The sequence below is a fragment of the Chelonoidis abingdonii genome, chromosome 7 (assembly GCF_003597395.2).
Source record: "Chelonoidis abingdonii isolate Lonesome George chromosome 7, CheloAbing_2.0, whole genome shotgun sequence".
Lineage (NCBI taxonomy): Eukaryota > Metazoa > Chordata > Testudines > Testudinidae > Chelonoidis > Chelonoidis abingdonii.
In genome coordinates this window covers 30,323,744-30,338,894 of record NC_133775.1, presented here as the reverse complement: position 1 = coordinate 30,338,894, position 15,151 = coordinate 30,323,744, and the positions used below count along the sequence as shown (strand labels likewise).

Here is a 15,151-nt window from a genome sequence, read left to right as displayed (position 1 = left end):
AAAACTATTCTGTTGTTCAGGGAGTAAGCAAGAGAAGGTTATCCTGGGGGGTGGGGCGAGGGGGAGAGGTTGGTCCCATGACCATGGACTCTATTATATGGACTATTGTATTAGGTAAATTGAAAAATACTATTTTTTGTTTTTTACAGTGCAAATATTTGTATCAAAAATAAATGTAAAGTGAGCACTGTACATTTAAGTTCTGTGTTGTAATTGAAATATATTTGAAAATGTACAAAACATCCAAAAATGTTTAAATAAATGGCATTCAATTGTTTAACAGTGCAATTAATTGTGATTAATTTTTTAATTGCTTGACAACATATATATAATATCAATCACACTGTTGAACAATAATATATATAATATAAAAACAACCTTGCTTTTTGAAGAGGACCACAGCAATAAAAAAGCTGTAACCTGAATCTTGAGGTGGATCCTTGAAAGGACGTGTTTACAAATTTAAAGGAAGAGTAAAAATTTTGATTTAAATATATATTGGGTTGAATACTGTGTACTGAGTGTGTGTGATATAACATTTCTTTCAGTTGGGAAGTGTGCACTTAAACTTAGATGCATGTCTGAGGAATGCACACCCATTTAGCATGTCTGTGGGTAAGAGCCTGCTCCTGTTGACGTAAATTTTGAAATTCACATTGCTTTCAGTGGGAGCAGAACTTGGATTCAAGTGTGGACTGTTTGTCTCAAGGAGTTTATAATCTTCTCAAACTGAAAAGCTCCAGATCTATTTTTTTCCTTTTTCCTCTGGCCTTTCTTTCTTTCTTTCTTTCTTTCTTTCTTTCTTTCTTATTTTTATAGGCTTTAAAAACCTAGGAGAGTTAATGTTAAAAACTATTAATGCCCTGATAAAGTTATACAGCTAAAACTGGAACAAATCAGCTGTGCTTTCAATGACAGCGTTAATTTGGCCATGTTGCACTAATCAGAAAAATAGGACTAGGAAATAGTACATTTGTGTAATGGGGGGCGAGTTAATGTTACTCTTTGGAATCTTAGCTTCCCCATTTTCTGACTTGCTACAATTTTAACTGTTCTTTCTTAACATTGTTTCAGTGCAGCACATTGTCCTTTTTTACTTTCAAAGAAATAAGAACAAAGATTGATAATAGTTGTAATAGTTATACTCCATGTATGAAGACCATTTAAGGAGGAAAAATTAAATCTTCCCACTCTGTATTTATACGAAATTAATTTTTAGCAAAATATTTAATGAGACAGTTTACTTTACAGTTGGCTCATAGAGCAGGCTTTGCACTGAGATTTGTGACAAGTCTTGCTTTGTTAAAGAACACAGAAGTGATAGTATTTCTGTCGTGGTTTGGGGAGTGACATGTCCTATCTTTAGCAGATACTTAAAATTATACCTCTCTTATTTCCTGCTTCCAGCGTTATCATGCCAGATGCTGCTACTAACCAAAGTGGAGGCTGCATTTATTAGGTTAATTATGGTAACACTTTATGAAAAGGCGTTTTAGCTAAAATGAAATAGCAGATTATAATATGTCTAACTGAGCTGTATCTTTAATTAAAGTGGTTGTTTGCATGATATACTGTGTGTGGACATTTGGTAGCACCAAGAGTGATTTTTTTAATTCGTTTTTTTTTAAGTGAGAGTGGTAAAAAAGGTAGGGTGGAGAGAGAAGTAAAACCTACACATCTTTAGGTGGTTTCTTTGTTTCTGTAATACTGTGGTTTTTTGCTTCTAGATACCATGCATGTGTTTGTTGTTTCCAAGTGGCTATGATTAGTGCTCTTGTTTTTTCTGTAAGCAATTGAAATAGTACTCATCCTGAAGTATTAGCCAGGAGTTTAGACCTGTTTTTACAAAAATTTGCAAATGCTGTGGTTAACTCCTCGCACCCACTTCCCCGGTGCCCTTGCCCTCGATTCTATTTTAGGCAGACGGAGAGGCTCATAGAGAAGCAGGTATAATGAAATGCTTCCTGGCTGTTGGCATCCCACAGAATCACATTTTTCTTCTCCTTTTCCTCCTCCCTTTCTACCCCAATCCTGTCCGAAATGACTTTTATAAATGGTCATCTGCATGTCCCTTCATGGGCCTGGCTACACTTGCAAGTTAGAGCACATTAAAGCAGCCTCGGGCGCCCTAACTCCCGATGTGTCCACACTGGCAAGGCACGTAGAGTGCCTGGACTCTGCAGCTGGAGCAATCCTGGTAATCCACCTCCACGAGAAGCATAAAGCTTGCTGCGCCCTGGCTGAAACGCCCCAGCATCAGTGTGGACAAGGTGTTGCGTTACGGTGCTATGATTGGCCTCCAGAAACATCCCATAACCCCTGAAGTCAAGTGGCCACTCTTGTTTTGAAATCGGCTGCAGGCATGCAGATATCCCCTTTCAAAGCTCCATTTCTGACAGCCGGCTGCTTATGTGCTCCAGGACAAAGCAAACCATTAGTGTGGAATGCTGTTGTTGTGAGTTGGGGGGCAAGGAGGGGAGCTCTGCTGCTGTCTGAACTTACAAGGCAACATGCTAACATGCTCTCAGCCCCCCCAAAACACACACACTCTCCCCTCACATACACACAACACGCTCACTGTCATACTCCACCCCACCCCACCATTTGAAAAGCATGTTGTAGCCACTTGCACACTGGGATAGCTACCACAATGCACTGCTCTTTGTGGCATTGCAAGAACTGTTAATGTGGTCATACCAGTGCGCTTGCAGCTGGCGGTGTAAACACATGGCAGCGTTTTCCCTGCTGCGGTCTCCAAAGGCAGGTATAACTCTCAGTGCTCTACATCTGCAAGCGTAGCCAAGCCCTTAATGTTGAGACTATAGCAATAATTCTCTACTAGTTAGTGTTTTCTGGTATCCAGAAAATGTGTAGAAGTAGGTCCTTGCATTCACTGCTGCAAATGTCTGTGGGCTCGTCTACACTGCAACGTTGTCGACAAAACTTTTGTCTTTCACAGGTACTTAAAAAAGCCCTCCTGCAAAAGACAAAAGTTTTGCTGACGCAAGTGGAAGTGTGAATGCAGCTTTGTCGGCAGGTGCACTCTCCTGGTGACAAAGCTAACGCCACTCATGGGGCTATGAAAGTATTTTGTTGGCAAAAGTGCTGACAAAATACCAAAGAGATCATTCACACACGCTGACTTTTAGCAACAAGGCCGTGTCGACACAGCCTTGTCGCTAAAAGCTGCTTAGTGTAGACAAGCCTTGTGATCTTGGTACATTCTTATGTTTAGTGAGTGTTGCCGGAGTCCTGCACTTCTTGGGCTTGAGCATATAGTTGCCAAAGAGGTGCTGAGTGGAAATGTCAATGAATGGGAATGGCTGTTGTGGCCATATCATTCTGTGACCATTGATCTACTTGTTGGCTAGTGCAGCAGTTATAAATGCTCCAAGTGGTTAGAAAGTGGGACGTTGGGTGGGGTTGATGTTTTTGTTTTAGGGATTGGCTGCTCTTTTCTGCTTTGGGTTAGTGTTAATACACAGAGCATGGCCTTCTATTGATTCTTGGCAATCGGGCACATTTTATAAACCGTAATAAGAAACAATGAGATGAATAGGAAAGGAATTAATCACCAGGCACACATGAAGCCATGTGTTACTAGGCTTTGGTGTAGCAGAGAGGTTTAGGTCATTGCTAGTTACTATAGCTCTCCCTTCCCGAGACAGCAGATATGTGGGAAAGCTACTAGCAGCTTCTTTTCTGCTCCTCCCTTACTTCTTGTAAATGGCAGAATCCTGGATTGACAATCTCCAATTTACCCTTGAGAGAGCTGTGGATGAGATCACTGATAGCCTGCATTTTCCATGTGTGCATGTGCTCATCCCATACATACATCTTTCCTCTGGGAGTACCAGGCACCTTTCATATGTCAGGCATCCTCTGGTGCCTTCACCTGGATAAAACACACTCTGTGGGCCTCAGTGTAAGTGAATGTAAAGGCAAAGTAGTTATTTGAGTAATAAAGAACTTTTATTCTCTTTTCTCCCTTGGTACTCTGGCTCTGAGTAATGCTAGACAGTAACACTGCACTGCTACTGTTCTGGAAAGGCAGAGTCTTTTACAGAAGGTGGTAGAACCACCAACGCAGAGGAGCTGGTGTAATAAATAGCACAGTTGAGAGCCTAACAAAGGCTCTATTGCACTGTCATGCAGCAGAGCCAGCAAGTAGCGTGGAGCAGAACAAAAGGGACCGGGGAAGAGTGGGGGCAGACTCCCAATTTTGATGCACTTGTAAACTTGCCCTGAGCACCAATGAGAAGCATTTTTTGTATGAATAATCCTGCACTGAGAGAGGAATATAACTCAATCTGGGGCTGCTAGAGTTCTGTCATTAATGGGGGTGTTTAAAATGTTTTCAAATTTTTAGTGTGTCCTGGACTATGGAAATGTCAGAGAAGGAGAGCTCTGCATCAAAATGAAGCAATTAATCTTCATTCTTGTGTGTGAATTTTATACTGGTATGAATTGCATATGACAAGTTTTGGTGGAATGCATTTGTGATCTGTTAGAACTGGAGAGATTTTTATCATGGAGAAGAAAAATGCTCTCATGTTAGCAGTCATTACTGCACCTACTGTGCACAGCATACGCAGTTTCTAAAGTGCTCTGTATACTGGCACCGCAAAAATAGAAGAAGGATAGTTCAGTGGATGGGGACTGGCTTGGGAGACCTGCGTTTAATTCTTGCTCTGCCACAAACTTCCTGGGCAAATCACTGTGGGTATGTGTACACTGCAACCACAGGCTGTGATTTAACCTAGCTAGCCACCTGGGTAATTACTCGGGGTTCCGGACAGGGTTGTACAGCCCATGCTAAAGCCTTGGATGCTGCAGCGTCATCTATTCCACATCTGTAAAATGGGGATAATAGTATTTTCCTACCTCTCAGGGATATTGTGAAGATAAATTCATTTAAAGATTAAAGAGCTTAGCTGAGAGGTGGGCAAACTTTTTGGCCTGAGGGCCACATCTGGAACTAGAAATTGTATGGGGGACCATGATTGCTCACAAAATTGGAGTTGCAATGTGGGAGGGGGTCAGGGCTCTGGTTGGTGATGCAGGCTCTGGGATGTTGTCAGAAATGAGGAGTTCAGGGTGTGGGAGGGGGCTCCAGGCTGAGACAGGAGAGTTGGGTGGGGTGTGTGGGCTCTGGGGTGGGGCTGGGGGATGAGGAGTTTGGGGTGTAGGAGGGTACTCCAGGCTGGGATCGAGGGATTCAGAGTATAGGAGGGGGATCGGGGCTGGTCAGGGGAGAGGCTCAGGGGTGCAGGCTTACCTCAAGTGGCTCCCAGAAGTAGTGACATATCCCCTCTCCGGCTCCTATGCCGAGGCGTGCCCAGATGGCTCTGCGCGCAGCCAGGTGGCTCTGCATGCTGCCCTGTCCGCAGGCACTGCCCCTGCAGCTCCCATTGGCTGCTGTTCCTGGCCAATGGGAGCTGTGGGGGTGGTGCTTGACATGGGGACAGCGTGCAGAGTGGAGGCCTCTGGCTGCCTGTAAGCGTAGGAGCTGGGGAGGGGCATGCCCCAACTTCCGGGAGCTGCGTGGCGCAGCCCCTGACTCTGCTCCCCGGCTGACACAGGGCAAGCTCAAGGGCCAGATTAAAACAGCTGGTGTGCCGAATCCAACTCACAGGCGGTAGTTTGCCCACACTTGGCTTAGATGCTACAGCAAATATAAAAGAGAGAGGTCTGAGGTAAGTCTAGTACTAATAGCGCTATAAGCTATAATACTTGAAAAAGTTTCAGAGCCTCAAAATATTGTGAAGTAATGAAATACCATCAGCGGGCAGTGACACTCCCAGTAATTCAAGCCTTTGGGAGCTCCCCAAATAATATGATTTTAGCCTATTCTTATTTCCTTCCTGCAAATGTATGGTTCAGAAAACAGCCTGGCGAATTCTCTTGTGGGAAGAGTGCAGGTTGTGTACCTTATCACTCCCAAGAAAGTCTGCAGTGTGAGAGTCTGCAGCCTGTTAAATGCATCTGTTCCTGTCTCTTTTGTGAAGGGGTCCTCAAGGATTATCTAAGAGAGCTGCCCTCTCCCCTGATATCTAAGCAGCTCTATGAAACAGCGTTAGATGCCATGATGAAAAATCCCTTGAAAATGACAGCAAGCGGTTGTGAAAATGACCCAAGTGACTCTGAGCGTACGGTGGCCCTTTTGGATTGTCTCCCAGATGTTGAAAAGGTGAGTACTATTGGCCAGCTAAAATGATGATAAATCGCCAGTTGCAGAAAGGGAAGGAATTCTTTATTAGACTACACATAAATGCCTCTGAGCTCATGCTTTCTATCTGTAACCCAAATACTCACTTGATAGATAACACTTTCAAGCTGCCTTTTACTTTAGGGTCCGTATTGCTGGGTTTAACTTGTACTTTGTGTGTTTTACCTCTTCCGGTGTACAAAACGGACTTAAAAATGGCATACGGGTATTTTTTAAAATTGTTAAAAGGGAGATCCTGACTATGAGCTGTATTAAAGTCTCATCACTCTGTGTTATCCTGGGTATCCTGACCAATGCTTACCTGAGTAACTGCATTCTTCTCTAAACATATGAGATAGGGCTATAAGCTGCCATATGTTGTAATGTAATAGCTGCCGTGTTCCATCCAAGAGAATACTGGAATCAGCATATCCTTGACAGGCAAAGTGAACCCTATATATAGATTGTGGAGTGCTGTGGGAGGATTGAGTCTGAAAGGCACTCTGTAAATCCCTCTTGCCGAATTATTATTATTAACAACAGTGCAATAAAACTTTAACCTAGTTTAATGTTGGCAAAAATATATTTTACAAGAGTAAAAGTTAAAGGTTGTTAACAGAAAAACTAAAGAATGAGAACTGACTTGATTGTTTAATGTGTGTACTGTAAATGGACAAGCAAATTGCTTTTAAGCAAAGTAGAACATAGGAAATGTTTAACCTTTAGCCAGCAAATGTGCTTGTGTTAAGTATTTTATTACCTTAATTTAAAAGATGAATTAATGTTCCTTTTAAGAAATTTTTATTGATTTGATTGCCAGCTGTTTGTTGGTTTTTCACTTTTGTGTTGTAAAGTGCCCAGAATTCAGGATAGATGCTTCAATAATAAAATAATCCCCTGGACAGCAGATAGTCTGTGTTGCAGAAATGAATGCTCATTCTCCATCGAGGAGGACTGCATCTGAGGTGGTGAAAGGAGCAGGTCCTGCTTCTGTGTTTATACATCTGTTCTGTTCTCTGACTGATAGTTCAAAGGCTGCTTAACTTCTTGGTCCTACCGTTTAACACATAACATTACAGTACCATTTCTCTGAGGTGCACATCCTATGGGAGGGGTAGCTGAGCCGCATGCGTCTCTTCTACAGTTAAAGTGCAGCTCACAGAGCCCCTCCACTTATCTTCTCCCATTCTCCACCTACCTCACTGGAGCCGGGGGAAGCTTGTGGCTTCTGCCCTGGGGCATGTTGGTGGGGCATGACTGCCAGTGCTCAAGGCTTCAGCCCCGAGACTCCCCTCCCTACGGGCTGAAGCCTGAGCCACACAGGCACACCCAGCTCTCAATCTTCTGAAGATTATCTGTGTGGCTTGGAGGGTTAGTAAGTTTGGCCACTCCATCCTCTGAGTATGTGATATATTGCCTGAGGTACCATTCTCTCTTCCTGACGATATGTGTTCTTCAGGAGAGATTAAAGGAGCAGGCTTGAACATTTTGAGCAGATACTAAACCCCTCATTGGGGTGTTTATGGGGTTGCATGTTCATAAACAAAGCCCCTTTCTTCAAGATTACAACTATTCCTAGAAGTTGCCATTCTAGCTAAGGGGTATAGTACATAGGACTTGAGTGTCCGTGGCTGACAATCCAGCAGTTTTAAAGAATTCTCAATTCATGTAGGGCCAGATTCGGCCATCTATAACGCATGTTGAGCAGTATTGTATTCTTCTAGTCCCACTTTGTTCAGTGGAGCTACCACTGGGGTAAGGAGCTAGACAATATGAGTAAAAGCACCAGAATCTGGTCCTTAATGTTAAATGAAAGACACTGCTGCTTTGCAAAATAATCTTTGGAAACTAAGCATTTTGAATGCTGAAAAAGACGTAATTCTAATAAGTCATTTCCACTTAAGGCAGACCTGGGTGGCCAGAAAACTGACAGAGGCCAATTTTTATTTTTATCAAGCCAGACTGACTTCTTGTGTCCTTGCTGCTTCTTCAGTTTCTTTCCTTTCTCTGGTGTCCTGTTTTCACTGTAAGAAAATCTATACACATACATCAGAGGTCATGTAAGAGAGAAATTTTTTACCCAAGACATCTGTCTTAACCGGCCTGCACTGTAATGGAGTCCAGTACAACTTGTTGTTCAGTGCTTAGATACTGCAAGTGATTGTGTTATAGGGTATGTAACAAGTACCCTTGAAAATAGCACTGTTGAACAACAGCCATAGGATAACGGACTGTATTTTTGCTGTATCTGAAACTTAACTTTTCATTTTAGGCAACCCTAAAGATGCTGCTGGATCACCTGAAATTGGTGGCGTCTTATCATGAAGTAAATAAGATGACGTGCCAGAATTTAGCTGTGTGTTTTGGGCCTGTCTTACTGAGCCAGAGGCAGGAGACCTCAAACCATAATAACAGAGTCTTTACAGATTCAGAAGAGCTTGCTAGTGCCCTGGACTTCAAAAAACACATAGAAGTTCTTCATTATTTGCTCCAGCTATGGCCAGGTAATAAAGTTTTTGAAAAATTCTGTCTGATGAGAAAGCAACATCGTCAGATCGTAAAATATAACCAAATGACTCTATAACTGTGTGACTATAGAGTATGATTTACAAGGTATACAAATGGTATTGAGACTCTTCTCAGTTACAGGTTAATATGTCACAACATACAACTTGGTGATTAAAGAGACCACAGTAATTTTATTATCTATTGTATCCAACTGTTGTGTTATTAAAATGTATCATTCAGTGGTAGATCCTGTGTTTTGGTGATCTCTCTACCAATTGAAAATGACACGATTTAAAAGTGCACATACAAAAAGCTGTTTTAGTGCATTTTGTGTGGTGTTCTCAAGCAACTGTGATAATAGAAATAGACAAAAGGCAAAAAACCTCACTTAATGGGGTATTGCTCCTACAGATGACCCAGCTCGGGTTTCTGATGTGTTTGGCATTTTACCGGCTTTGGCCTGAACAGGTATAGATTCTTTTGGTTTTATGGGTTCTTAAATTTCATGGACAGACCTGCTGAATTATTGTTATTTCTATTACAGTAGTGACTAGAAGCCCCAGACAGAATTTGAGACTTCATCTATACAACTGTGTAGCAGAAGGCTTTGGGGAGATAGGTAATGAGCCAATTTCTGAGAGGTGCAGGGCACCCATAATTCCCATTCACTTCATTGTGGCTTTCATGTGCTTAGCAGCTCTTGGGAACAGGCTCTAGTAGAAGGGAAGTGAAACTTTGTTATTTTTAATGAACCTGCCAGAATGCAAGTGAAGGTCATAGTTCAGATCTGTGCTTCAGAGGTGGAAGGATGTTGCCAACTTCTCATTTCCTCAAGTATTCAGAGACCCGATCAAAGCCCATTGAAGTCAATGGAAAGACTTGCATTAACTACAGTGGGTTTTGGATTAGGCCCCTTATGAATTATTTTTGAACTTTCGCTCCTGCTTAGTAGCTAGCTATTGAACTGGCGTCTTCCCTTACGAAAACCCTGCAGTAATCCACAGTAACAGGCTCAGTTATTGTAGTATTATGGTTGCAAACTGGAGTTTGAGAAGATTACTATGGGGTTCTTCAGTATCTTTTTGTAATAGTTAAATATTCCCTGGCCAACAGAATCCATCAGTCACCTAGAGATACGCAAGTGGTTGGAAGGTGAAGGTCTGCTATATCTCGTTTCCTGACATGAACAATCATTGAAGCCCACTTAGTTTCATATTTATCTGATTTTTGACAGTGATCAGAAGTAATCTCTTACATTACCTACCTGCTTGTTAATAGGTGTTTCTCAAATGTGCACAGAATGAACATTTTTATTTTTGAGGTTGCAGAGGTTAACTATAGTGATTTCATGAAATATTTTCTCATCTGTTTTGCCTTTAGGACATACTAAAGCCTCTTGGGAAACTCTTTGATTTGCAATACAGTAACCATTGAAATATGGGATAAAACTACTTGATATGAGGTTTAAACCAGCAGAGATTATTTTTTTTTAACTCAAACAGAAGAAATCCTTGTTCTTTTATGTAAGATTAACAGCAAATATATAAGAAATATCTGAGGGTATATTGTGGCATGTGTTTGGGATGGCAGGTGATTCAGGTATAAGTGAAGTATGAAGGCCATCATATATTCTGCATATGCCATGCTTATTACAGAAAATCTTTTTCAGAAATGTTTGAGAATAAATATTTGTGTATCTCTTTGCCAATAAATCCTTACTACCAAGAGTCAAAATACAGGACCAGGAAGGAGAGGAAAATCATAATTATTACAAAACCTAAAAATTTACCTAAAATAGTTTTCCCTTACATCATAATGTCACAATTGAATTCAAGGTTGATATCTATCATCTGCTTAGGATAGAATAAAAAAGCTATACCTTTTAGAAAATGGAGAATCTCCTCTTTTCCAGTGATGTATAGCAGTGGTTCTCCAGTTCTTTCTATTTGCAGACAACTCACAACAGAGAGAGCTGCCCAATTTCTAACTGGATGGTTCTGAAAGCATTTAATTCCAGAAACCACCAGGAAGGAATCCTGGAACTCAGGACAGTGTGAAGGAAAGAATTAAATATTTCTCTGGCAAGTTGTGCAAGAATAAATAAGTAATAATTAATGGCCGTTTGAAACCATTTTACGTTTAAGATGATACCGTTTTAAGTGTTTCTCCTGGAGGGAGAGATGGATTAGCAGACAAAGTGCAGGTCAGGCATATGGGCACAATGAATACAGTTTATTACATGATAACTACATAAGTGGGAATAAAGGTAAACTTCAAAAGTTTATTAATGGTTTTGGTTTTTACTATTATATTCTGAAGTAAAAATATATGAAATCCAAATGTTTAAATATTAATCTTGTAACTCTGCCAGGTGTACCCTAGCTCAGGGGTTCTCAAAGCCAGTCCACTGCTTGTTCAGGGAAAGCCTCTGGCCTGCTGGGCTGGTTTGTTTATCTGCCACGTCCGCAGGTTCGGCTGATCGTGGCTTCCACTGGCTGTGGTTCACCGCTCCAGGCCAATGGGAGCTGCAGGAAGGGCAGCCAGCACATCCCTCAGCCCACGCCGCTTCCTGCAGCCCCCATTGGCCTGAAGCAGCGAACCACGGCCAGTGGGAGCCGCAGTCGGCTGAACCTGTGGACGTGGCAGGTAAACAAACCAGCCTGACCCGCTACGGGCTTTCTTTGAACAAGTGGCAGACCAGCTTTGAGAACCACTGCCCTAGCTCGCATTTTCTTGGGGGAAGATCTTAAAGTGGATGCTGCTTTATCTAGCTAGTAACTCTGGTGGTTATCCATTGAGAGTCGTTAGAATGATTGAAGTAAGAGAATTGTTTGAGAAGGTGTAATCTGTCTTTGGGTGGAGCTGTGAAATGCGAGGGGTAGGATGAATAAACAAGTAAAGGGAAACACAAGAGTCATCTGCAGACCTGTTTTGAAATTACCACAAAAATTCCAAATTTCTGAAGAACCAGGGAGAAGTGTTCTTTTTAAAAGTACCCCAAGGTTTCCCATGCTACATTAGATACTGATCAGTATAAATAATATTGTGGGAAAGACAATGACTCAGCCTTGGTGCATACCTCTTTATCACTATCACAAGCAATAACTTCCACCCTGGGAATATCACTAGGATCAGTGCTGCTGCTGACAAAAATGTTTGGTACAAAATCACTCTGCACCGGTCTACAACCGCTGCAGCACTGCTCTGTCTGTGAGCACCTACTTACGCTTTATATCCTGGCAATAGAAACAATGAGTTTGTTAGGAAATTTAAATTGTGTAGAGGAAGAATAACCCAGTATAAGTATGCGAGTTCTCATCTGTTTTGTTTGGGGTGGTTTTGTTTTGGATATTGAAATTTCTAATGCTCACTGTCAGTCAGATATTCTCAGCCATTAGACCAGCACTTTGTGGGGAGCCAGTGTTACTTCTGACTGTCGCAGCAATGTTATAAAGCCAGTTGAAGGCCCTAAGGAGATGTCCGCATCAGAAGAACTGGAACAGCTGATTATCAAAAAGATAAATGGCGGTGCTTGGTTTTCCATATTCTTCTGATCTGGCGATGACCATGTCATGGCACTGCCTTCACACTCGGGGTGCCAGATTTCCTGTTCCTTTAAGATGAAACAAATGTACACCTGTTTCATTGTGGATGTGCTTTAGCATAATGACTCAGCAGTCACTAACTGATAATGGAGCTGCCTCCTATAGCTTTGGCTAATTCAGCCTACAGAAATAAAAACATGGGTTGTATTTCTTGTTGCACATTAAGGTGTGGAGTTTTAACCCATAAAGTACAGTAGCTTTGGTTTACAAGAACTGTGCAGAACCATGACTACAGTGAAATTAAAGTAAACTATCAATGCTTAAATGTAAATCATTCTTCTGAGGATAAAAAAAAAAAATCTGACTCAAGAAGGAAAGATCACAGTCTAGTCTCTTACACTTAATCTGCCTGTAGATATAGCAAATTTCATAATAAACATGGTGTTGTGCAATACTTTAATTTCCTTATTTTTCCAAGTGAAAACAAATGGTCCTTGTTCAGTGGGAGAGTGTAAAGCTCGCAAGTTATTGTGAATCTATGGACCCTTCGTCTTAATGGAGCAAAGTCCAAACAGAAAGACTTCTGTTAATGTAAAATAAATCAAAAAGCCAAGGAAGTTATTGAAGATTACTGTGGTATACCTAAAATGAGACTAATGTCTTGCATAGAGACCAGTTATGGATCCAGAGAGGAGAATATTTGAGACCTCCCAGAACTGAGACCTTTATGTGTTCCTAGCTTCTGTTTGTCAAGAGGGTGGAGATGGATGGCAGGAGAGAGATCACTTGATCATTACCTGTTTGTTAGGGGCACCTGTTTGTTAGGGGCACCTTTGGGGCACCTGGCATTGGCCATTGTCAGTAGACAGGATACTGGGCTGGATGGACCTTTGGTCTGACCCAATACGGCCATTCTTATGTTTATGCTTAAATATAGAGGACACTAATTAAATAGAGACCGAGTTGGAATCTTCCCGATCTCTAGGTATTTGTGTATGCTACATTTCTAGCAGTGAAAGAGAATGCATAACCTGCTTGTTTAATTTCAAGAGGTAATAGTCCACTGCACAGCAGAAAAAAGTTGAGATATTTAGGCGGCATGGGTCAGTAAAAATATTTGTGCTGTTTACCATAGGAAGCCGATAACAGAGGAGGAGTCTTAGTAACTTGTGTTGTGTAATCATGAGTTCAGGTAATAAACTGTCAGACCTGTTTGAGTGTATTTTATCTTTGACATGGAGTTATGGCTGCTTAGATAAATTTAATACAAAAGAGCTTCTATTGGTAGTGCATAAAACTTCAGACAAAAAATAAATGCAAGAGTTCAACTCCGATGTACCTTCACCTTCTCTAGGTGTTTCTCAAAGTGGTATTTTTGTTGTGTGTTTAACTTCTACATGCTGTGCCTGTGTTTTGTTACACCATTTAGTTTGGAAGAGGCCTGTGAGCTAAGTTGTTTGCTTTTATTTGACCATGGCTAGATGGTGATTAACTTACGCAGTTGAGTTAATCGATGCTCTGGAAGTTTTCTGTTTTTAAATAGACTTTTTCAATTGCGGATTAAATATGGCATGAATCTTCAAAACCGGGCTTTACATTAGATTTTCCTTCTAATCTAAGTGATGTCAGACAATGGCAGGAAAAAATAATAGTGGAATGTGTTGGCCATAAGTTGGCATGTATTAATGCATGTTTTGAGTGTGGAAAGTAGAGTGAAATAAATGGACAACCTTTTGTGGCTGGTCTCTACTAGCAGTATTATTATTATGATTTTCATTAAACGTCTTCTTTGTTCTAGTGCAATGTTCAGCTGCCAAAGAATCAACATACTCAAACGTGTTTCCAGGGAACCAGTTATCATTGAGTTATCTGAGACCCAAGAAGCTGCCGCCTCAGATGTTGGATTTGAGCAGTACTGAAATGTCAGGGGTACGTAGGCCCAGACCAGCCAGACTAGACAGTCCCTCAAGTAATCGCTACGCAGGAGACTGGAGCAGTTGTGGGGAAAACTACTTTTTGGATCCAAAGGAGACACTAAATGAAGCAGACTATGATGATGTTCCTTCAGAAGATACAGAAAGTGGGGAAGAATGCAGCAAAGTAGATGGACCAGATAGACTGATTGAACATGCAAAATCCAGGTCTAAAGAGCATACATTTCAGACCTATCTGACAATGCAAACAATAGATTCAGCAGTGGACCATAGAGTAAACCTGAAAGACCTACAAGAAAGTATTGATACTCTGATAGGAAACTTGGAGCGAGAACTCAACAAAAACAAACTAAATATTACTTACTAATTTCTTTGCACGATACCTGCTGTTGATACCTCCCTGTTCCTCCACCCGCCTCTTCAAAAAAGTCTGTCTGTGGTTTTTTTAATGCATTGTGGAATAATCTGTGGCCTCCCTTGGATAAACAAGTCCAATTTAGCCAATCCATTATTGTGGATAATTTTTCTTCTCGTTAGAAGAATACGTTGGCCTTTTAGACTATTCGAAATGTTAGGAAGAAGTGATTTTCCCCCCTCATCCCGTCAAGGTACTATGCACTTATGATGCTTGGACAATATGTGACAGGAGCGAAGGTGCCATCTTTGTCTTCTCTGTGTAGCAACAGCACTCTTCATTCCTGAAACTTTATACCTGGTACAGACATTCCTCTTAGTAGAGGATTAGTGTTTCTTGGCCTGTGATTTGCAGCATGAACTTTAGGTAGATCCCATTCTACCATCTACTTTACCTTTTCATTTGCAATGCAAAGGCTGCTATGAAAAAATGCTTTTTATACATATATAAAAGTTTAGCTGTACAAAATATTATTGTATTCCTGTATTAACACTTTTCAGTAATTATTTAAACCTGCAAAAATTAAATATTTTTCTAACCT

The 15,151-nt window shown here is 41.2% G+C and overlaps 1 protein-coding gene across 2 annotated transcripts in view; it reads left to right on the top strand.

Moving 5' to 3' along the window:
• Positions 1-14,742, top strand: part of SYDE2 (synapse defective Rho GTPase homolog 2) — a 48,703-nt gene extending 33,961 nt beyond the window's left edge. The window contains exons 5-8 of one of the 2 annotated variants that reach the window (XM_032798879.2): positions 6,009-6,190; positions 8,481-8,712; positions 13,397-13,453; positions 14,060-14,139. In XM_032798879.2, coding sequence (XP_032654770.1) covers positions 6,009-6,190; positions 8,481-8,712; positions 13,397-13,407 — 425 coding nt within the window. In that variant the 3' untranslated portion in view covers positions 13,408-13,453; positions 14,060-14,139. Of the gene's footprint in view, positions 1-6,008; positions 6,191-8,480; positions 8,713-13,396; positions 13,454-14,059 lie in introns of both variants that reach the window. The other variant, XM_032798877.2, reaches the window with a different exon arrangement.
• Positions 14,743-15,151: the final 409 nt, after the last annotated feature.